The 22855-nt window shown below is 52.0% G+C and overlaps 10 protein-coding genes across 10 annotated transcripts in view; 5 read left to right on the forward strand and 5 right to left on the reverse strand.

The window, feature by feature from the left end:
- Z519_03454 (uncharacterized protein) overlaps positions 1–1072 on the forward strand; it is a gene marked incomplete at both ends in the record, with an annotated part of 4219 nt that extends 3147 nt beyond the window's left edge. Inside the window, 2 exons of the mRNA XM_016761204.1 lie at positions 5–774; positions 830–1072. Coding sequence (XP_016623054.1) covers positions 5–774; positions 830–1072 — 1013 coding nt within the window. The remainder of the gene's footprint in view (positions 1–4; positions 775–829) is intronic.
- A 975-nt stretch (positions 1073–2047) lies between these two features.
- Z519_03455 (40S ribosomal protein S12) lies at positions 2048–2611 on the forward strand (the record flags this gene model as incomplete). Its single annotated transcript, XM_016761205.1, has 2 exons — positions 2048–2072; positions 2271–2611. 2 exons carry the CDS (start codon positions 2048–2050, stop codon positions 2609–2611), a joined length of 366 nt encoding a protein of 121 aa, XP_016623055.1.
- A 916-nt stretch (positions 2612–3527) lies between these two features.
- Positions 3528–4863, reverse strand: Z519_03456 (uncharacterized protein; the record flags this gene model as incomplete). The annotated part of the gene is made up of 2 exons (XM_016761206.1): positions 3528–4366; positions 4428–4863. 2 exons carry the CDS (start codon positions 4861–4863, stop codon positions 3528–3530), a joined length of 1275 nt encoding a protein of 424 aa, XP_016623056.1.
- Positions 4864–6377: 1514 nt separating this feature from the next.
- Positions 6378–8021, forward strand: Z519_03457 (uncharacterized protein; the record flags this gene model as incomplete). Its single annotated transcript, XM_016761207.1, has 1 exon — positions 6378–8021. One exon carries the CDS (start codon positions 6378–6380, stop codon positions 8019–8021), a length of 1644 nt encoding a protein of 547 aa, XP_016623057.1.
- Positions 8022–8286: 265 nt separating this feature from the next.
- Z519_03458 (uncharacterized protein) lies at positions 8287–9393 on the reverse strand (the record flags this gene model as incomplete). Its single annotated transcript, XM_016761208.1, has 2 exons — positions 8287–8617; positions 8684–9393. The coding sequence occupies 2 exons, from the start codon at positions 9391–9393 to the stop codon at positions 8287–8289; spliced, it is 1041 nt and encodes a 346-aa protein (XP_016623058.1).
- A 1750-nt stretch (positions 9394–11143) lies between these two features.
- Positions 11144–11823, forward strand: Z519_03459 (uncharacterized protein; the record flags this gene model as incomplete). The annotated part of the gene is made up of 2 exons (XM_016761209.1): positions 11144–11279; positions 11345–11823. 2 exons carry the CDS (start codon positions 11144–11146, stop codon positions 11821–11823), a joined length of 615 nt encoding a protein of 204 aa, XP_016623059.1.
- A 1242-nt stretch (positions 11824–13065) lies between these two features.
- On the reverse strand, positions 13066–13823 carry Z519_03460 (uncharacterized protein; the record flags this gene model as incomplete). Its single annotated transcript, XM_016761210.1, has 2 exons — positions 13066–13361; positions 13544–13823. The coding sequence occupies 2 exons, from the start codon at positions 13821–13823 to the stop codon at positions 13066–13068; spliced, it is 576 nt and encodes a 191-aa protein (XP_016623060.1).
- A 2580-nt stretch (positions 13824–16403) lies between these two features.
- On the reverse strand, positions 16404–17348 carry Z519_03461 (uncharacterized protein; the record flags this gene model as incomplete). Its single annotated transcript, XM_016761211.1, has 2 exons — positions 16404–16876; positions 16994–17348. 2 exons carry the CDS (start codon positions 17346–17348, stop codon positions 16404–16406), a joined length of 828 nt encoding a protein of 275 aa, XP_016623061.1.
- A 1072-nt stretch (positions 17349–18420) lies between these two features.
- Positions 18421–20700, forward strand: Z519_03462 (uncharacterized protein; the record flags this gene model as incomplete). The annotated part of the gene is made up of 6 exons (XM_016761212.1): positions 18421–18700; positions 18803–19504; positions 19566–19727; positions 19797–19920; positions 19986–20301; positions 20383–20700. 6 exons carry the CDS (start codon positions 18421–18423, stop codon positions 20698–20700), a joined length of 1902 nt encoding a protein of 633 aa, XP_016623062.1.
- Positions 20701–20804: 104 nt separating this feature from the next.
- Z519_03463 (uncharacterized protein) lies at positions 20805–22739 on the reverse strand (the record flags this gene model as incomplete). Its single annotated transcript, XM_016761213.1, has 1 exon — positions 20805–22739. The coding sequence occupies one exon, from the start codon at positions 22737–22739 to the stop codon at positions 20805–20807; it is 1935 nt and encodes a 644-aa protein (XP_016623063.1).
- Positions 22740–22855: the final 116 nt, after the last annotated feature.

The following is a 22855-nucleotide window of genomic DNA, read 5'->3' on the forward strand; positions in this document are numbered from 1 at the left end:
GAAGAAGCCCGGCAGCTCGAAGAAGCCCGGCAGCTCGAAGAAGCCCGGCAGCTCGAAGAAGCCCGGCGACTCGAAGAGGCTAGGCAACTCGAGGAGGCCAGGAGGCTTGAAGAGATTCGACAACTCGAAGAGGCTAAGCGGCTCGAAGATGAGAGGATTGCAGCTGAGAAGGCAGCAGAGGAGCGAAGGCTCGCGGAAGAGTCTGAGCGCCGCAGAAAGGCTGAAGAAGAGGCTGCTCTCAGGAGAAAGGAAGAGGAGGAGCGGAAAGAGCGCGTCAGGCGTGAGCTTGAAGAAAGACGACGCAAGCAGGAAGAGCAGCTCAGAGAACAGCAACGACGAGAACGATTGGAGGCTGAACAACGCCGTCGAGAAGCGTTGCCAGCGTTGCTCAAGCACTGCGCCCTGCTCATTGACAATAGCGATCCTAAAGCCAGAAGTGAACCTTGGCTCAAGCTCTTCTTGCCACTGTACACTGTCAAGTCTGCGCAGCTTGACCCCAATACTCTGGATGCCAATAGGGACGACCTCTGGGTACCCAATTTTCAAGTTGCTGGATTGCTTGCGACCAAAGATTTGAACCTACGAAGCTATACTTCTCTGGAAAGAAGACCAGTCACACCACACGAGCGACAACGTCTTTGGCAAGTATCGAGGAACAACCTATCGTACGAGTTTCAAACCAATCAGTACAATACGACGATCAAGATGGCTATCCAGCGCGAGCGAGAGGAGCGACCAAAGTTCTTTGCCATGGAGGAACTTTTCTGGGTCAAGGTACGTGTTATCTCGAGTCTGCAGGCTTACTATTTGGTGGCTGACTTGAAGACAGCTCTCTGGCTTTGAAGATCAGATCTTCCGGCATCAGCACCTGGCAAACCTGAATATCAGAAAACAGCCCATCTCACTCAGAATCTTTTCGTCTCAACAGCAGAACGCCGACGAGTTGTCACCGCAGAGTCCCGCTGCATTTCCAGACTTTGGTAATAACGCTAAATCAGCCCAGTTGATGAATGGCATCAGTTCCCATGCGGCGCCCATTATTAATGGCAACGGATCCGGATACGGTCGTTGAGAGGGTTAAATAATTGATGACCATGGGGACGCTGACCTTGTTGCGCCATCCACGGAGACCTTTCGAGGACGCGGATTATGATATTGACAGTCTCAATTAGCTTCGGATGCAGTGAATGGCGGTTGTAACAATCCATTCGTTGATGGGAAAAGAAGGATACGAAGGCATGAATCTACCACATGATGGAGGCTATAGATAGCGATCATCGGACTGTAACCATGAGCACAATACCGAGTACAATGTGCATGACGAGAGGTTTTCGCCTCCAAATGACAGCCGCAGATATTTCTGGTAATTTGCTGCCAGTATGCAGTCCTCTCGCTAGTCTTCTCGTTAATTTCTCGTGTTTCTGACTTTTTCCCTACCTAGGTATCTAAGTCATACCAGTCTGACCGGCTCGCCGGCTCACACCCTCAATTCGAGGCACGTGACCGTGAAAGTCTTGGCAAAGTCTTGGGGGGACACGCACCGTAATTTCGCATTTTGCACCTTCAAAAAGTTTCAATCTTTCCTTTTACATGATACTATTCATTCCTTTCACGAGTTGACTCTTTGAGGATCATCCGACAAATTGTTGATAGACAAGTACTTGCGCATCAAGTAACGAATCGCCAATATGGTATGTCATCTCGTCTCTCATGAAACTTTTTCTTTGTTGCGTGTTAGCCCGATGTTTGGATTCCTCCCAATGTGCGCGGTGTTTGTGTGTCCAGACCTTCTGGGTGTTGCCGGAGGATCTAGAGAGGGGGAGACGTTACGGTCAAGACAAGGCAACGATGCACACGACATCACGATATGATGGGGGAATTTCCTTGATTCCTTTCCTCCCCTCCTTGATTCTGTACGAAGCCCAAAAATACTGACGCTTGTTTGTTCACCACGCAGTCGGAAGGAGAAGAGCCCACTTCCCCCGTCGAAGAAGTCGCCGCGGCTGATGAGGTCGAAGTCTCCGGCGATGCCGGCGCCTCTGGTTCCATGTCCGTCCTTGACGCTTTGAAAGGTGTGTGTTTTGGCGTAGTTTTTCTTGAATTAGGTCCGCGGGAGAGGTAAAACAACGAGATTCCCGGAAGAGACGGAAAATGATCGACGTTGCTCTCGATGTACATCGGAAAAAGAAACATCGATGGAAGGAAGGGATGAAAGAAAGGAAGAAAAGAGCAGTGATTGAATTTGGGCTGACGACATTATGCCTAAACAGGCGTCCTCAAACTCGCCCTCATCCACGACGGCCTCGCCCGTGGCCTCCGCGAAGCCTCCAAGGCGCTCGACCGCCGCCAGGCGCACATGTGCGTCCTCAACGAGGCCTGCGAGGAGGAAGCGTACAAGAAACTCGTCATTGCGCTGTGCTCGGAGCACAAGATCCCGCTGATCAAGGTCCCCGACGGCAAGATGCTCGGCGAGTGGGCCGGCTTGTGCGTCTTGGACAGAGAGGGCAACGCCCGCAAGGTGGTCAACTGCAGCTGCGTCGTGGTTAGGGACTGGGGCGAGGAGAGCCAGGAGCGTAATGTCCTCTTGAACTATTTCCAGACCGAGCAGTGAAACGGAGGAGGCTGCTGCCGCGGCCGGCTCCTCTTTGTTCTTCTTTCTTTCTTGCTCGCTGTGATAGGGTTGGGGACACGTGGAGACGGAGACGGGTACTCGGCGGGTGTGTGTTTGCGTCGAGATGGTGAGGGTGAGGTGGAAGAATTCAGATACCGCTCCACGGCTGTGCTTTGCTCTGCTTGCTCACTGCCTTGCTTTGCTTTGCTCCACCCTTTGTGGCATGTATGGCAAGAGCACAGCACGCAAGGAGGGCGATGGAACCCAGGAAGAGACTCCAAGAACAAACATCATGCATGCATGCTGCATATGCACCGGGATGGAAACCAAATCATAAGGGTCAACTTTTCTCAAAAATTTCTTCTCAGACAAACCACAAAGGGCCAAAGGCCAAAGGCCGAAAACCAAAATGACACTTTCCCAACCCCGACCGACCAAAAATGTGGCCACAATAGGAAAAATGGTTATTATCAAAAGACGAGATCTGAGCCTCACGCAGGAGACGGGAAATTCCAAACCCTACACGCATCCATGTTCAATCCATCTATGGTCTTGCCTATTTCCTTGTCTCGGCTTCCTTATGTGAAGGGTGTGAACTGTGAGATTCTCCACATCAGATCTGTTCATCGGTTTCCATTATCATGTATTCTGTGATTCTAGCATATATCTGGTCGAAAGCATGGCCTGCGGTGTCTGGATTTCTGTCCATCTCATCTGTGGTCGTGAAAAGCGTTTGCGTGGTCGTAATGACTGATGGTAAAATTCCAATGAGCGTCATGTGCCAATGGCCGTAGTCTCGTAACTCATTCCACTATCGAAAGACGGTTGTGCGGATCCCACGGGTGCAATGGTAGAGAAGGTTCCGGTCTGATAGCAGAAGTCGATCTCTCGGTAACTGCCATCTCTTCGTCCTCCCTTACACCACGCCCATACTTTCCGTACCTTCGCCGCCCCTGGTGCCCGCCGCGTTTTCCTGCATCAACCGAATTTTCCTTTTCGCACTCCCAAATCCATCGATCCCTTTCTCTTGGTTCTCGCCCAACCACGCCTTCGCCGCCTCTCCCATCACACCTTTTCCAAAGTAATAAACAAAGTGGCCGATCATGATGAGAGTGAATGCAATGGGATACATCCAATGCACGTGTAAATGGAAAACCTGTAATCCGATAATGACGCCCCAAAAGTTTCCTGTCAGCAGCGAAATGTTCTGGAATGCGGCACTGGCGAAGCGATACAGAATGGGAACGAGCGTATAGAAGATAAACAGAATAAGGGTGTAGCCTGTCAGATAGCCGCCCACTTTGCCGTTCCAGGTCGCGGTGTGGAAGGAGTGGCGGTCAAAGATGCCGGCTTGTGCACCGTTGATGATGGTGGCCCAGAACCCGAGTTGGCCGATTACTTCGTAAAGGGGGCGGCCGGACACAAACCATTCCTCGTAGACGTTGTCCAAGCCGTAGAAGGTGGCGCCCAACAAGGCAAACAGGTCGCCTTTGAGCTGATTGCCGGAAGAGACGTCGCCGCCATTGGCACCAGTGATGTGGTCAGACGCCAGCAAGAGGCCCATTCCGCCAATGCATACAAAGATGCCGAGAACTTGGGCCCAGTGGTATCGCACGCGGAGGAAAACGAAGGAGATGACCACAACCACGACAATAGCCCAGAAGTTGATGAGCTGGGCCGAGAGGATGGTGGTGTAGCGGTAGGCGAGGACCGTGAAGTAGTTGCCCTCCACATCAAAGAAGGCGAGAATGATGTCTATTGTCAATGGTTAGTGCTTGAGCATTTTACCATGTTGCAGAGCAGGAAAGAGCATTACACTTCCATCCGTCCTTGATGACCATCTGCAACCACTTCTTAAAGCCATACTTGTAAAGAGTGTAGCCCGTGTAGACGAAATTAAGCAATACGTAATTGAACAGGGTCTGAAAGGCAGGGATGCTGGTCCCCTCAGCCACCAACAAGCTTGTCAAAGTGTTGGTGCCGGTAATACAGATAGCCAGTATCTGACCCAGGCACAAAATGAGCCAAAAATCCTTGGTCTTGAAGAAAGCCAGTTTGGAGTGCCATGACTGTTTGCCAGGTTCGCCTGTTTCGTCGCCAAGGGCAATGGGACCACGTTCGGGACTTGCTTCGATGATCTCTGGATGACCGTGCTCGACCGGGGAGCGAGAGCTGGAGGAGCCGGTGCCATAATCACGGCCAAGGTCGACGCTGGTGGCGCGGATCGCTTTGATGTCCTTGGAGTCGGTCATGGTGAGTTGCCCTTGGGGGGATCAGGAATTGTGACCAGGTTTCTATTGGAGGAAATGGTCAAAGTCGGAGCTTTATGTCGAGAAGCGAGCGCAAAACTCCCGAAGTCGCTCACTGTGGAAGATTGGGTTGGCAATGCCTAGGAAGGGCGATAGAAAGGAAAAAGAAAAGAGCAGAGAAGAGATGGCAGGAAAAGACATTTTGTAGGGTGTGGTTTTTTGGATGTTGCATCTGGTGATCGGTGGTGACCGAATGATGTGCGTCGAGCCAGCAGAACCGAGTAACTCGACTGGTGGGCATTGAGTGGCACTATAGGTGAGAAGGGAACAGAGGGCGCAGGTAGAGTGGGCAATGGTGGGGGAGAGAGGAATTTTTTCTGCTTTCTCTTTGGTAAAGACCGCCGCTTATCGCCTCGGGAACAGCCCACGTGATGGACGCATCGGAAAAAGTATTTCCCGTACCCCGTGACATGTACCTGAGGGAGCACGTGACAGGGAGGCTGCCATCGTCAGGTCGAGCAGTGCACCGTTGTGGCAGAACTTGCATCAATAGTCAATACAGGTATGTGCATACAGTATTAGACATGAGAGTGAAGAGCCCAGTCCTACCTAGGTAGGTATACCTACCGTATAAGTACATACTTAGGTACTCCGTACTCCGGACCCCCCGGGTACAAATATGGTGCTAGCAAGGAGTTCAGGGGGCGGCTGAGGCAAAATCGAACCCGGCCTCGCTCCACATAACTGGAGATGGCTCAATGGCACAATTTCCCTTGATACTGTCTTATACCAACCAGGTCGCATTGAAGTTTCGGCAGGTGGCGGCTAGCAGGGAGTCACAGTGGAGGCTAATGCAGGGATGGACAAGGTGAACCCCCAACTGGATCCAATGGCTGGCCGACCGGCGTTGAGAAATGCTGGGCAAGCTGGGGTTCAGCCTCATCAGGCTGGTGCGAGGCGCCACGGCACCAATGGAGCACGCGAGCGAATGGCCAGATAGCAAATAGAAAACAGAAGACCGTGAGCCAGCGCCACCGAAGGAACCCTGGACGAGCCTTGACGAGCCTTGGCCGCCTTTTCTAGACCAGACAGAGATCAGACAAGCCCAGCCCATTGATCAAACCGTCCAAGACAAATGTCGTGATTTCAAGCGTCGATTGCACTCCTCAATCCATCGCGCCGTCCATCCCACTATCCTCCCCGACACTCACTCGTTCACTGCTTGCTACGCTCTTTTATTCTTGTCTCTCTCTTGTTCTTTTTGACGACTCTCCTTGGATCATTCATTCTCATAGAACTAACTAGCGGGGGAAAGGGCAAGGCAAGGCGGACATTTTCAGGGGCGCGGGCGCGCCTTTTCATTCTCTCTTCCGACTCCACCATCCGATTCATTTCATACCACTCAGAACCCAATACCCAAGACCCAGTCCTCAGCACCCCGTACACGGCTGGACACTTGATCGAACATCATCTTCTCTTGATACAACGCCAGTGAGGTCGCTTACCATGATAACACCATGAGTCACCACGAACTCCAGACCCTCCGTGAGCCTCTCATTAAGTGTGAGGGAGATGTCTTCCTGGACACCGATTCTGCTCTCCACGATGGCGTCCATGGTGAATCTCTTCGAGACTTGCCCAAACAAATGCTTTCCAAAGCACTTGCGCAGATCCGTCCGGCCACAGTCTACAAAGTCGGCAAACGATTCGCCTACTGCTTCGCCCCTCAGTTTGTGCGCTCTCGATACTGGAACGATCACGCCTCCAAACCCAAACAATTTCCTACCAGTTACCTGAATGGCCTGCGAGGCATAACCTCTATCAAGGTCTTTACCTTTCACTTTATCATGGCGTACAGCGACATCGGGTTCCAGCCCTGGGGGACTAACGATCACCATCGCTATGTCCTCGAGCTTCCCATTATCCGATACTTCTATTCCGGCTTCACCGCTCACGTTTTCTTCGGCATTGCGGGATACCTCACTTCTTTACGACTGTTCCAGCTCCTCGACAAACGCGATCAGCCGTCTCAGTCTAAGGTCTTGATGAACGTCTCGGGGGCTCTGTTCCGTCGAGCCTTCAGACTCTATCTCCCGGTCCTCATCGTCACCCTCATTACGGCTCACTACATCCACTTCGGCTTCTACGAGGGGAACAGAGCTTACATCACTGATCATGAGAAGCTCTTCCCGGGCGACTGGAATGAACCAAAGCCCGAAATGTTCCCCACCTACTATCACCAACTGAGTTATTGGGCCCGAGAAATGTTTGACTTGACAAACATATTCGCCCCGGGCGCTGTCTATCCCTACCATGACCAGCATTTGTGGTCCATTCTGGCCGAGTTGAAGGGTTCAATTTTCCTCTACATGATCTTGATGGGTACCGCGCAATGCCAGAAATACGTTCGATTGGCCGGGCTGTGTATCATGACAATCATGTTTTTCCTGTGGAATCACTGGGAGATCTGGGTCTACATTATCGGCGCAGTAGTTGCACAGATTGACCTTCTTCTCACTGAACGTGAGCAGGAAAAGAAACTTACGTTGGTTCCAAGCCGACTACCTCCGTCGCCGCCACACTCACCCAAACCAGACTACAAGCCGCCCCCAACATGGTCTGATTACCTCTCAGCCCCTCCCCAAGGATGGTTGTACGGCCTTCGGATCTTCGGTTTCTTGCTGGCCTTCTATTTCCTGTCCTATCCCATTGACGGCTCAAGGGATTACGCTCCTGGATACATGACATTGAACAAGCTTATTCCTGCATGGATGGACCGCAAAGACAAGTTCTACCCAAATATCGGAACAGGTATCTTATTGTTTCTGCTCGCCCGCGCAGATCCGGACAAGTCCATATGGCGGCGTATCCTCAACAGCAGCCTCGCGCAATACTTGGGGAAAATCAGTTTTGGTCTTTACCTGGTTCATGGTCCCATTCTCCATGCGATTGGGTACATGATCCCCCATCGGATATGGTGGTCAATGGGTGTTCAGGGCATTGATACGACCGATCTTGTTTGGACATGTGTGATCATCATTGGGTGGTCAATCAGCCTGGTGCTGTCCTTGTGGGCGGCCGACGTGTGGACGAGGGAGGTTGAGAGCAGATGTGTCAAAGCCGTCAAGAAATTGGAGGAAATGTGCTTTGTCAAAGCCTGAATTGTGTGTAAAAATTACAATAGATTGCTGTCTAGCCTGTGCCTATTGTGCCTGGCATTGTCTCAGCGTTCAGCGACACAACATTGGCGTTTACATTCATGGAGTGGCTCATGGTCAGGTTTTGCATAAGATACCCATAATCAAGCTGAGGTTTCTGTACCATTGATAACCGTGGATCGCTCGGGTTGTGAGGATGTCCATGTGATCAACCCTTTCTCTGTAACGTATAGTGTCCTCCGCAAGTTCGACAATCCCAATGATAGACTTATTGCGCAGCCTGTTTTTGCCTCTCATCATATGCCACGATGTCCTCGACGGTCTCTCGAGCTGATTCTCTGGCCGACTTCCATTGCTGTCTGCCGAACACTTTTTCAAATTTTGACATGTCCGTCTTGACCAAATTAGGTGGCGGTCCACCACCTGCATCCTCTTCAGGAGCAGGAACTCGATCCCTCAGCTGAGGGAAATCCTCTCGGACCCCGCGCGCAACGTCGTTAGCTACCATCAACTCGGGCGAGTGGAACATATATCGTTCGTTCCCTGGAATGCTGGGTGACAGAGCCTGGATGTGGATGCGCGAGACATCCTCGACGTCCCTGGAGAGTAATAAAACGGTTAGCCGAGCTGAGTGGACGCCAGACAGACATAGAGGTGGTACCTACATGAAGAATGGGTACAAGAAGCCAGGCCTGTCGAGGTCGAACAAGGCTCTGTAAAGACCAGGCTGACCACCGAGATTCCCCTTCTCAGGTTTGAAGCCTGCTTGGAGACTCTTGCCTGTGATGGACGGTGCCAACAAAACGATCAGATCAAAGCCCCGTGGTTTCTGGTTCATGAATTCCCAGGCCTTCTTCTCTGCGGAAACCTTGGAGTACTGATACGCATTGCTAGGACTCATCTCTGCTTCCTCAAGAGGGATGGGATTCCAGCTCTTCTCGGATATCGTCTTTCCGGAGAACATATCATCAACTCGCATGGTAGAGACCATGCTTCCTGTGATGACAACTCTCCTCACACGGTCTGATTTCTCGGCCGCGCTCAAGACATTGTGCACAATGGCCCAGCTGGGTTTGATCAGCTTTTCCATGAGATTGTCGTATGCGAGGGGCGTGGCAATGTGGATTATTGCGTCAGCTCTGCTGGCTAGTTCGTCGAAGACGTTGGGAATAGTCATGTCTGGGATCTCCGCGAAGCACAGACGACCCTCTGAGACCTGAAAAGCGTATCTGGACCGCAAGGCTGCTTCAGACTGCGCGAAAGAACGGAGCACAGCAATCACATAGATGTTGGAATCGGCCGCCAGGCGGGCCAGGGTCGAAGCACCCAACGATCCACTTGCTCCTGTGAGAAGAACGGTTGTGTTCGACGACATGGCTCTGTCTGTCTCTGTGATTCTCCAAGAAGGTCTTTGCAACGATAGACCACCCCTGTAGACGGCATGTCGATCTTTGGTACCTTTATATCCCACCTAGACAGACACCTGGCCCCACCTCCTTACCACTGAGCACCACCCACGGAGCAATGCCCAGCGAAGATGGATGTTTAAGGCCCTGTTTACGTGGTAACCCGTTTAGTTAAACATCAGTACGTTTTCGAAACGGTACGGAGATCGAGCTCAAGAGTCTTGCAGATCCATTACCAATTCGAAGCCGACTTGAAAACGACGACTCCACAAGGCAACAATCCGGGGGGACGAGCACATCTATCAGGAGTTGACTCTGGGCTTCTAGTAAACGACTGAGTTCTCGTTTACTAAGCATACCTCCCCTCCCCCCTTCGGAGCCCCTAAAGCATGCCACCCACATGTCTCTGAGGCCCCTCAATTGCAGGTTTTGGCTCGGGTTGCGTGGCGGATGTCGGAATCTGACCACAAGCTGGATGAGCGCGATAGCTGCGACGATCTGGAGCTCATTCGGGGAGTTCTCTGCTTAACCAACGGTTACTTTCCTCGAAACGGATTGCAAGAAGTTCGGAGACGTCCGACCACGCCAAAGCACTAACAGGAGAACAATGCCATCTCAAATAATGCCTGAAGCTTCCCAGTCTTCCACAGCTAGGTCCGGGACGGTTGCAATAAGAGATGCACTTAGCCGTCCATCGGGATACTATGGCATAATAACGAGGGCACCTGGATGAGCTGAGCACAAAACCATGCTGCAAACCGCTCTGCACCGGACCGATTACATGCAATGGGAAGCTTACTTCTGGATCCTGCCGGTGATTCCGAAAGTCGAAGTATTAGTTCTCGTCTCCCCTAGACAAACCAAATTCAGCTCCGACTCATTTGACTGCTACTAGAACGAAGTCAAGAAATTGGGACATCCTGACGATAAGTACTTTAATTGCAAGAAGACCAGTTCGACATGCTCTCTCAGAACCCACCTCGGACTCACCACCCTCACCTGGTGTTGTCTAAAAGGGAACCTCGGGAACAGGTACCACAGGAAAATTGCATTTATATGGCAATTGCTCTCATGGGTGGTATGATCCTCATCACGAAACCAGCGCTGGTGGTCTTTGCCTTACTCCTTGTCGGATATGGCCGGTTGTACCATGTCGAGCAACACGAAAAGCCTCACGGATTGTGGTCGCGGGAGCATCACTCGGAACACGCTCTGCACTTGGGACCAAGCCAAGAGCATGGGCAGAGGCAAGCAAGCTTGCATGATCTTGCCAAAGGGTTGAACCTTCCGAAAGTGAGGCTTGAAGGGGACAAGAAAATGCATCTTCATTGAGCCCGCCGGGCACGCTGCTCACAACTTGTGGGTCAAGCTGGCGAGACATGTTGGTATCCACTGTGGTACTCAGGTTTGGATTGATCAAACATGCGACTTGGTTCGGCGAGCAGATTTTGTGATAGTGGCAGTCCAGATACATGCTCACGACAACAGAGGCTGGAAAACTTGCTCTCCAGTCAAGGGCACCAAGACTCATGCACTGGAACATGCTAACTCTCTCATACGGATCTTGTCCTTAAGGTCGCCAAAGCATTCGCCCATCTGGGAGTCGAAGAGAACTTTGCAAATTCACTTTTGATATTCTACGTTTCGTGCAGACAATCACAACACAGTCACTTGCCAGACAGGATGGACATGTCTTCAATGTCTATGTCAATGCCTACCATGACCTTAAGCGCAACGTCCATGACCTCTGCCATGTCGATGGCTACGGCTTCCGCGACAGCATCAAGTGGAATGGATGTGGCACCCAACGCTTGCAAGATCTCGATGACTTGGAACCGGTACACCGTTGGAGCCTGTAAGTCTAGCACCACTTGCCCATCAGCCTGGACTGACTGACTGTTTTTTTCTTCCCCTATCCAGGCTTCATCTCCAAGACATGGCGAGTCTCCTCCGCTGGCATATTTGGCCTCTATTGCATCGGCGTCATTCTGCTCGTCATCTCTCTCGAGTTCCTCCAACGAGTCCAGCGCGAGTATCAGGGCTCGATTCGCCGCAAAGACCAGAATGCTTACGCCCTGGTCGCCGTTCGACACCCTGAGAATGGGGCTTCTGCCTCGTGTGAGCAGGAAGCAGATCCTGGAACAGATCCTGGAAGGACAACAGCGATGTTAAATCCACCGCTCCCTACAAGACCACTTCTTCCCAAACATCGATCCGTGAACCCAATGACCCTGGTCCAACGCCAGTTCGTGTGCTCTCTTCTTCACATGGTGCAGTTCGGCGTGGCATACTTTATCATGCTGTTAGCTATGTATTTCAACGGTATATCCCGTCTCCTTCTCCTCCTTCATCGTCTTCCATATCTGCAGCATATAGTCGCCATGGCAAACAACTCGTGACAAAGAATAATAACGTCGGTGTGTTGGCAGGATATATCATCACCTGCATCGTCGTCGGCACTTTCCTCGGCAACCTCATCTTCACCTGGGATCAGCTCTCGACTATAACAGAGTCAGTACTACTTGGTTCCCCTTCCCAAGATCCTGCTTATTTCATCATTCATTCTACTCAGCCACACACTTCGCCCCCCTTCCGAGACCTGACAGACTGACCTGAACATCGTCCGAGCCAGAGAAATGCCCGAAGCGGCCGATCTTACCGGGTGCTGTGACTAGGGTAGATTTATTGGATCTGCCTCTGTTTTTGAGATACAATCGACCAACCATACATAGACGACGTGCAAGATAGACGGACAAATGAATCACAGAAACTGATTCCGGCTTCTGGCTCCCCCTGTTGGTACATGCCAGAAGCACGTAATGATTCATGGACGCCAAAGGCGATTGCGACAGCGATGGCGATGGTCGAGAGGACACGTAAAACACGCAAGGTTAACCTCAACCTCTTGATTGAGGGGGTTAAAAAAAGACATTTTATGGATGGTGTCTCTACATACCAAGGAATTATGTACGGAGTACTTCGAACAAAGCCCACTCAGATGGTCTCAGACCGCTTGAGAGGTTGAAGAGCCATCATGCATATCCTCGATTTGGCCTGATCCTTTTCGCCGGATCATTCGTGCCGTCAAATAATCCAGATGAAACCCGACATATCTGACACGGACTTTCTGTTTCAACGGGTCTACAATGTCGATGTCCGCCGCAACTTCTCAGTCCGTGGTGCCAAGTCCATCGCCAATGCGATGTGATGATCTCTGGCGTTGTATTATCCCATGCTGTGTGTGCTTGTTCCATTCGCTGAAGAAGATTGAGCAATAAGCGAGATAGCAGAGCGCGAACATGCAATACAACACGAGAACAGCCATGTTGGCTTTCCTCAGGTTTCCCCGGTAGCTCCAGGCGTAGCCGATCAAGTCTGCGCATTCCTAGCTGGGTCGAGTTTGTCGCGATTTCGGAAGAGAGGTTGTATCTCGAGCCTGCTCCCCAGCCGAGGCCGCCGTGCTTGGGCAATATGTCCTCGCTCCATGCACCCCCGTCCCAGGCGCCACCGTCGTCCAAGGACAGGCTTTTAAGCTGGCCCCTAAGACTGTTGTTATACGTACTGTGGGCGATTACGTTGACCTCTGAAGCAGCGAGGATCCCTTCCACGACGAGCGGAAAATTATATGACTGGATGCGGAGTTACACATCCCGGCTGTGGCCGTGGTGACGGAGAATGCGGTAGTTGCGTTCTTCTCTGCTCCTGGCAGCTCGGGGAAGAGGAGATCCGCCCATTCGACGCCGATCACGGTCCGCGGCAAGAGTGGGTTGTTGGTAGCAGACGACATGGAAGTCTTCCGGATTGCCCGTGACGACTTTGGGGTTGTCCGGTTTCGCTGAGATTGTTGTGTTGGCAGACCTACTGTTGATAGTGAAGGAGTATACTCGAGAGTTGCCTGGACTTGCTTTGGGGAACGTGGCGACGGCTCTGACGCTACCTGTCTCCCTGTTTTTGACATGTCGATTCGTCAGGGGTTGTAGACGATCCAAGTCAGCACCAATCTAGGAATCAGTACCTCCAGCAGGTTAATACTCGACACGAGGTCGCATCAGATTGGCGGTCGAAGGTCCCACGGATACGCCCAGCAAGATGAGCTGATGAGCAAGGCAATCAGCACACACTTCTTGTGCGCTCGTTTCCACTCGGGCCAAATCACACCCCAGCGCTTAGATGGGTGCGGAATGCAGAATTTCTCGGTTTCAAAGCTAGCAGTCCAAGCTTCGTGGGGAATGCCTTCACCAAAAACCCACTCGCACCGGATATAGGTGAAGAGCACAGCTGTCAACGATGGAAGCATCAGAAACTCATGGAGTTTGGCTGCGAATTGTAGAGCTCCGAGATTCTGGTCGTCTTGTCCTGACGGACCGACGACTTCGCCGCCAACATAATACTCGGCCATGTTCAAGGCCACCAGAGCCAAAGCGACGGTGACAGGGACCAAGTGCAGCGCACACCGAAGCAGAGCGCCTGGACGGCTCTTGTGGATTGCGACCTTTGGCTTTTCGGTGAGATTTCGTATGTCCGCGTGAGACGATCAGGTGCCTGATTAACAAGGCTTCAGACACAAGGGTTGATCAAGAGTCTGAGGTAGCGATGCTGCTGCCCGTTGCGTTGTCTGTGGCAGGTGCTGATGAATCTAGCCATTGTTTGATTCATCAGCTGGGAATCGCCCGGACACGGAAGTACCATTCTTTAATTGAGGGATGGCCAACAACGGCCTATATAATAGTCAATGGACAAAGTCAACCAAAGGGCCCAGACACGAGTAGCCTTGTGCTTCGCGTGATCGAGAACAGGGTTATCGCTAGGGGCCAGGGCCAAGTGTACTTATTTATACTGACATGGAAACGCCAGGTACGTGAGACTTGAGAGAGACTCATCGGTAGGTATACCCCAGAGCATCGACCCCGTCACCTTCCATGCAAATGCTTGGAATGTAGGAATGTGTGAGAATAGACCTCCTTGCTCCCTTCAAGAAGTTCAAGAACTGGTCTGCCAGATAAATTGACCCTAGCACATGCCTGAGTCTGCAAGCCCCTTTTGAAAGTCAACCACAGTTTGACGAGACTCCATCCACAATAGCAACTGACATACCGAGTATGTTTGCTGTTGGCATGAAGACAGATTTCAATTGCGTCCGAGGTTATTTTCACTTTGAAAATCAGTGGCCCTCTCACAGGAGTGCCTATGTATACGTATGAGTCTATAGTTCCTGTCCTTCAGATCCGCAGTGACCTTTCGGGGTCAGACTTCCACCCTTCTATTATTAATACCCCCAGTCAGTTACTCATAATGCTGACACTGCTAAATCCTCCGTATAGGGCCAATCTTTGCTGTACCTGCAATCAGGATGGGTGCCTACCGATCCACCAAGGCCACCAGCGTCCCTCAAGCGAAACCCACTATGGGTAGGCTTTTCATGACAGCTTTCCTCGACGTGGTTAGCTATTACCAATTGGCCATAAATCCAGCAGGACGAACAGGCGGTTACAATTGTGGTGCTGAAAAAATCTTTGTTGCTAGCACGTCTCGAACAATGCGGCAATTCTGCGAGGGCATTGGAACTCTGCAGTCGTCGCGCTGGCACTCCACTTGGGACCGAGAATGTTTACATATCCATATATGAAAGTGGAAGTTGGGACGATTCCAAAGGCGCCCTACGGGAACTGGATCGCAGCCTAGAAGCGCTCGGAGTTAATAGGGGAATTGTGCTCGACCCGGAAACCCCCCAAGATGTAATCTCTAAGCCGCCAGCATCCACGGCCTCGATTGATACACTTCAAAATGCCCGCGAGCTCAGACGGATTCCTCACCGATCCCAATTGCGAAATCGATCTTTAAAGCCGTTGGAGATTTAAGAGCATCTGGTATCGTGTTCGACAAGATCTCATTCCTCAACGACGCCATGTTTTCTGTGGCTGATGTTGTTGCCCTGTTGAGCACGAATAATGGTAATTATGCTGCAGCGTGCTCTTTGGACTTTTCCAAACCGCCCCGCTACGATGACACCTTTACTTTGAGAGACGATGAAGGTCATGAAACGGTGATGCACACAGGGCCATACTTCTGCTCATCCAGATCAAGAAGCGCCCTGAAAAGAAATATGCCAGTCCCGGTCAAGAGCTGCTGGAATGGGATGGTCTTTATGGACGCTACTCCTTTTTACAATACCAATGCCACTTCTGTGGGCGCGCTTCATTTTCGAGACATCAGTGACACCCTTGCACAAGCCCACCTTGAAGCGTCCGAGTGTTGTCTTATTCACATGGACAATCCGCTCTCCTCAACCAGGGGTGGCTGGCTCAATCCAGGTGTCGTCGTGGGCTACAACGAGCTTGCATATGACAACGTGCACATTCTTACGAACACCACATATCGCTGCTGGAATATCTACGATCATTTTGGGAAAATCGAATACGATGCTGGTTTACAAGGGACTGGTTCAAGAAAACGACAGCACGGTTGCTGTTGGGGAGATGGATCAGGGAGACCCGGCCCGCCTAGAACGAGGTGTTGGTTGTCTCATCAATGAAATACAAGTTCTGATATCGAATGGCTGGAAAGTCTATGATCACAGATCACTTCAGAGTCGGTCATTGGCCAAATATTATTTCCCTGACGGTCAATTCTAGCTTTCCCACAGTCTTTTCATCACTGTCTGCTTCTGGTATACGCAGGGCGGCTTTGCACTACTGCCTTCCGGGGTGGAGAGCCATCGGTGGGCATATAGTCCCCTCTCGCAGCTTACAAAGAAGCGATAGGGCACATGATACCTTTCCCACAGCATACATGACACATGAGACTTGGAGGTCGGTGTCTGGCGTTATCAGAACGACGCGATACTCATCGGCCAAAATCGGTGCACGGGAAAATCCAAAAACCTGCGGCCAACCACATCTACCATGTTCCTATTACTTAAACTAAGAGACTGGCGAGGATATGGTCTCTTCTCATCCTGGACCTTGTCGTTGACTTTGTCCTACGAATGCCTCTCCAACTCGCCGTCTAGGCGAAAAGCAAGTTTATACCACCGGATTGCCTCCTCCCTGTTGCCCGCATCTTCCAGTCGCTGGGCGAGATCCAAGGCCTTCAACGCTCGTTCCTTGGCCCCAAATTTCTGCGAAGGATATCTTTCCCCAAAAATAAACGGCCGCGCGCGCTGAAACATCATGTCCGTTCTCAGCAGGAACTTCACCCCAGACAGAAGAACCTCACCGTCGTGGTAGACGTCATCGCGGAAAATCGCTGCAGAGCCTTGAACAGGCTGATTCTGGCAGAGCACTGTGCTCGCCGCGGCGTCAGAGGAGCCTGTTGCTGTTGGGTCACTGATGAAGCGGGTTGCTCCGCCGCACTCTGTCGGGACAGTGTTCAAATAAATATTGACAGTCAAGAAGGACTGAGTATCGACTGTTGCGAGGCGGCGGCCGTCGATGTGGGCGCCGAATCCGTCGCCTGATAGTTTGGTTCCTCGTCAGAAAGAGTGCGTCTTTTGGTGGATTTCTACTCAGCCTTCGGCAATTGCATTGGAGCCCGAAACGGCATTGCTGGGACATCCACGAGATGACCTACCTGCCTTATATTTACAAAGCCTAAAACAGGTATTCAACCCCACTGCGGACCACACCTGTCCCTCTTCATCCTCCACCTCGGAGTCCTGGTAGATCCTCGAAAGGCGCGACCAGAGAAGCTCCGCCAGATCGTCGTCTTCGATTATTTTGCGCAGACGGGACGTGTACGTGCCGCTTATGGTGTGCATGTCCGATTCATGGTCGTGCGCCGTGATAAGGTCTGTGCATTCTGCCGGGGTGAGAAGAGACGAGATGACGTCTACAGACCGACTTGGCGTGAAGATATCGGAGGAAAGATCAAGGGGCATTGGGATGGGGACTTTTGTTAATACTATGGAAGGGGAGGGTTCGGCCATGATGCGTGCGTAGGCGCAAACAAGGAGTCCGTTCTACTGTTTTGCGAACTGCCGATGCTCGGCTGGAAGGTGAGAGGCGGGATGATGGTAAGCAGAGGCGATGGATGCATTCATATAAACGAAACCCAGGATACGAGTGTTTGGTGAGTCGTTACGGTGGTTCGCGTGTAGCTTTGCACCCGGCAAAGCATGAGTCACCCTCTGATTCACCGTCACTGTCTGGCGCGAGGCTGAGCCCCTTGAACGTAGAGGCTGTGCACGCCAGCCAGCCAGCAAGGAGCCATAACGGGACAGTCTGAAAGTCCCAGACCCCGACCTTGGTGTCTCGTTTTGTAGTTTGCTTTGGCACTCGGGGCCCTCGTCGACGTGTCCACCATGCTACGGGTCTTCGTCATCGAGTTTTGGCCATCCTGCAGGGTTGTAGGGCCTAAGCCGGATTCAAAAAGAAGTGGCACGGTCCGTCAGCGAATATATACTTCAAGAGTGCTCAATAGCATTAAAGCGGCCGCTATATCGAACATAATTGACGGTATAGGATGAACAACAGAGGGCCACGGTTCCTAAAGATAACCAACATACTTAACGTGCATGAAGGGCACCTTCGATCTCATCGCGAGTCTCTCTACTCTCGTCAGACTGTGCCATATGGCATGGTTTGGGCCTTAACCGGCAGGACAGTCCGGTGCGCCCTCTCGGCGTTTTCTAGCAATACAGGCCAGAACGTCCAGCCAATGTCCACTCTAGTGCAATCAGGAGACCGATCCATTAATTCACGTGGGTGCCTGTGCCTATGTCAGGTGTACTTGTAAAGAATTATCATGCACAAGGAGTGCGAAATCATTGAGATATTGGTACAATTGCCTCGGCAGTTTGGGCGCTTTGCCGGCGTCGGCGTTTCGTTTCGGCTCGGTGCTTTGGCATCTTCTAATAACCTTGGGAGAAAGAGACGAGACGGAGGACACGCCATGTAGAACGGTGTGCACCCGTTCAAAATTCTTCAGAGGCATCTATGTGTTGCGGATAACTCGACTTTCCGAGAGAGAGGAAGAGAGGAAGAAAGAGGAATACGAAAATGACGACTACGCCGAGCACCACCGCGCTGGCCAACTTCATCTGGGGTGACGAGCGGCTCAAACGGCGGTGCGACATCCTCGCCGCCATCTCCAGCAACCCCGTCTTCACCCAGACACCGAACCCGCATGCCCTGTCGAGGAAGGATCTCTGGACGCTGCGGCTCAAGCAGGGCGTCGAGCTGCTCGAGCTCAAGTTCAAGCTCGGATGGTCAAATCAGCAGTTCGTTGATGCCACCAAGATCGCAGGGGACATCCTCTCCCTGGGGGTGAATTTTCGGAGTAAGTGCTAACGGACTGATATCCGATGAATATCTAAAAGGCTCTCGAAAAGAAGAAGGAAAAGAGCGAAGTGAAATACTGATCTCCTCGGGAAAATGATAGTATTCATCAGGAACCTAGAGGCACAGATGAGCCCCGAGCAAAAAGCGTATTGGATCCCAAGGGCCGAGAGGTTCGAGATCAGCGGATGTTATGCCCAGACCGAGTTGGGCCATGGGAGCAATGTCAGAGGCATTGAGACAACAGCGACCTTCGATCCCAAAACGGATGAAATCGTCGTCAACTCGCCCACACTGTCGAGCCACAAGTACTGGATCGGATCGCTGGGTATCGTCGCGACGCATGCCCTCGTCATTGCGCGGCTGATCGTCAAGGGAAAGGATCTGGGCAACCACGTCTTCCTCGTCCAGGTCCGCGATCTCGACACCCACGAACTTATGCCCAACGTCAAAATCTACGAGCAGGGCGAAAAGGGCATGAGCACCTTCGCGTCAATGGACAACGGCGTCATGGCCTTTACGAACTGCCGCATCCCGAGAACGAATATGCTTGCGGGCATGGTCTCTCTGGATCCGGACGGGACATACCACGCCGCGAAGAACACGAAGCACGCCTACACTTCGATGGTGATCATTCGCGGACTGATGTCCGAGGAGCTGGGCATCGAGGTGGCAAAGGCGGTGATCATCGCGTTGAAGTACGCCGAGTTCCGGAGGCAATTTAATCCCAAGAACGGACTGGAGAGGAAGGTGATTGAGTATGCGAGCGTGCAGAATAGGCTGTTCCCTGCGTTGGCCCGGGTGAGTTAAAGAACCTAGATAATACCTTACTGTGGACATCATCGCTGATCCGCGCGTGCAGGTAGTAGCGATGATGCTGCTCGGTCGGGAAATGAGAGCCCGCATTGACAACATCGTCAATGAGAGCATTGAAGATCTCCATCTGCAGACAGTCGGCGCAAAGATCTGGGCAAGTGAGCATGGCGTCCGAGATGTGGAAGTTGCCCGTCTCAGCTGCGGCGGGCATGGTAAGTTCGATCTCTTTCACCGACCGCATTAAAAAGATAGAACATCAGAATGCTGAGAGCAAGTATCAGGAAACATGGCAAGCACGGGACTCGGGTCTCTCTACGCACAACTTTCTCCATCCAGGACATATGAAGGCGAGACATACGTTCTCTCCCAGCAGATCGGGAACGCCGTTGTGAAGCATTGGAAAAAGTCTGTCCGCATCCTTGTCAGTGTCTGAATCTGCGTGCCCATGCGACTAACCCTTTCGAGCGCAGCAAATCCGAACAATCGATCAGCGCCCTGTCATACCTCGCACGTCTGAGAGACGGCGGAAGAATGTCCCAAAAGCTACAAGTCGCCGGCTCGGACGATTGGTTCAGTCCGCCGGTCCAAGAAGACTTCCTCGAGCACCGAGCAGCGGTTCTTGCTCGACGACATCTCGGCGATGTCGCTAGGGGGAAAGACACCAGCTACGACGTCTTCGAGCTGACCATGGCGCACGCGGATCTCACGTATTGGCGAGGGTTGCAGGCGCAGGTGAAGCAGAGCGCACAGCATGACAGGGAGACCATGGAGGCATTGGCGAACGTGGTAAGTTTTGCTCTGTCAAAGTTTAACAATCCCCCTTTCTATCTCAGCGCGAAGCCCTGACGGATGATGCGACCCCTACAGTTTGCCCTCAACGCCATGGTCGAAGGCCTCGCCGCTTTCGCGGGCGAGGAATATCTGTCCGCCGAACATGTCGCGAGTCTGCGCCTCGCGTACCAGCATGCCATTTCCGACTTCGCCACTCACGCCCACGCACTGGTCGAGGCGTTCGGATTCACCGAGTACGAGCTCAACAGCGTCTTTGCTCAGTCTGGTCAGACGCCCTACGAGGGATTATTGGATGTGGCCAAACAGAGCGAGTTGACGGACAATGTCTTCATTCGGCCGACGCTGCTGAGGGCACGGAGTCTGTGGAAGAAGTATGGCCGGGCGAAGATATAGGTATATAGGTATAGGTTCATCGGGATGACAAGTCAACCCATAGAATGTCATGTGGAGATTCTCATTCATTGTCTTATCCAAATCTTCACAGGCATATGTGTCACTCAGCACAGATTTACAAGCCTGCTCCTCGTCTCCCCAGCCATCCAACGACCACTGGCCAAGACAGGATCAACATAGGCGTGCCCCACAAGTTTGTAGATATCTTCGCCGTGTTGCTGGGAGAGCTCAGCTGACTTGCGGAGTATGGCCTGGAGCGTACAGCCCTCCAAATGCCAGACGGAGTCGTCTGGCTGGGAGTCTCTGTGTGCCCATCCCAGAAGAGCCTGGTCCTGGATGAACATCAGACGCAGGTGTTCGTCGAGGATAGACGAGACGGACTGCAGCATTGAATACAGAGGGTGCTCGCCCCTCCGACTGATCGTATTGTCCTCGCTCAAGCTGAAGAATTCTCTCCACTCCGGCAGGACCTTCGATGACGGGCTCAGGCCACCTCCACGACGGCGAGGGATGAATGCGTATTCGTCAGAGCTGGGGACCATCCTCACGCCGAATTTGTTCAGGAAGTCCGCGTGGCAGTGGAGCCATTGTTTGACCCCTAGGGTGCCTCTGTCCTGAAAGACATGGTCCGGCATTGAGAAGAGGAGTGAGAAGAAGGCGGAGGATGGCTGAAGACCGAATGTCTGATTGTGGCAGATCAGCAGCAGCCGACGGAATGCCTTCCCAATATCCGGGTCCGTGATATCTGTCGTAGAAAATCGATCGCTGAACCTCGACTCTGGAATGTCTTCGTCCACCAAAGTGCCCAAGGCCGAGATTCGGCCTATACACCTGCCTTTCAGTGTGAGTTTGTCACCGCTGATGCGGAAGGTGTCTGGAATAACTTCGTTCATGTTCGGGGATTCCTGGCCAAAGGCCCTTCTCTTCTCCCACCCCAGATTGACATCTCTCCCGCATATGTACGGAATCAAATTCCTGTCGAATTGGTGCGGTCGAAAGTGGAAGTAGTCAGGACACCATGAAGGCAACCCTCTCTGTCGGTCGTCCACACTCCTGAGGAATATGATGTCTGCAGAGCTGTACCAATTGATGTGATTGGACGTCATCTCTAGGCAAAGGTCGTCCTCCGAGACCGCCTGCGAGTAGTTGGGCTCTTGCACGAAATCAGCCCAATCTGACGCAAGGCCTAGGAGTCCATAAACTTTGTCTCTTAACACGCTCGTCTCGGACAAGCTCGTCATGGCCAAAATATCCATCAACCGTGGCTTCTGCTGTGCTCGGCAGGCAGCTCGAACAGATATAACCTTCTGAGCCGGTCCAGGAGGGTCTCCGTCTTTGTCGGTCCAACGGCCTCTTTCGCGCAGTAGTATTTCCAGGGATCGCAAGTCAAAGATGTAAGAACCCCAGAATATCTGTGCTCTTTTTGCTGCTGCTACCTCTTGAATGATCCATACTCGATGCCAGTATCTCTGTGACAATAATCGTTCAAGGGCATCCATGTGGGAATCAAGATTGCCATTCTGATGGTGTTTATTGGCCGGCCTCTCAAGGCCCTCGGTCGCCCTTAGAAGTTTTTGCATGTCTTTCTCCGGTCCGGTATCAGCACCAAGCCAAATGACCACCATTTTTGCCATTCTATAAATCGCAAACATTCTGATTATTTCTCGGCTTTTCTCGATGGTGTCTCGTTGATTGATGCAGATGGCATCGACCCAGACAGTGGAAAGTTTGTTTCGCTTCAGCTTGCGAAGAGCATCTGCAAGGTTTTGGGAGACTTCATACCTGTGGTCGCTCACTAGTATGCTTACTCTCCCGTGAGCAGCATCCTGTCCCCATGAGTACGACAACGCCACATAGTCGGGTCTCTGGCTCAGTTTCGCGTGGAAAAGCTCGAACTGGAGAGTTCGACCGTCAGAGACGTCCTCATCCAAGAACTTGAGCAACCTTATCTGGCCTTCCGCCAAAGGTTTGTAAGGCAAGACTGCAGAGGATGTTTGCGAAACCGTAACAGAATTTTGTCTTGATTCATCGGGAGACATTGAAGGTCTAGCTTCTGTTCGCACGCAGGAGGGACGAAGCAAATTCATGATATTTGAGTAGCGCATAAACAGCATGGAGCCCCCAAATATGGAAGCAAGCAGAAACACAGATCTTG

The sequence above is a fragment of the Cladophialophora bantiana genome (genome assembly GCF_000835475.1).
Source record: "Cladophialophora bantiana CBS 173.52 unplaced genomic scaffold supercont1.4, whole genome shotgun sequence".
NCBI lineage: Eukaryota > Fungi > Ascomycota > Eurotiomycetes > Chaetothyriales > Herpotrichiellaceae > Cladophialophora > Cladophialophora bantiana.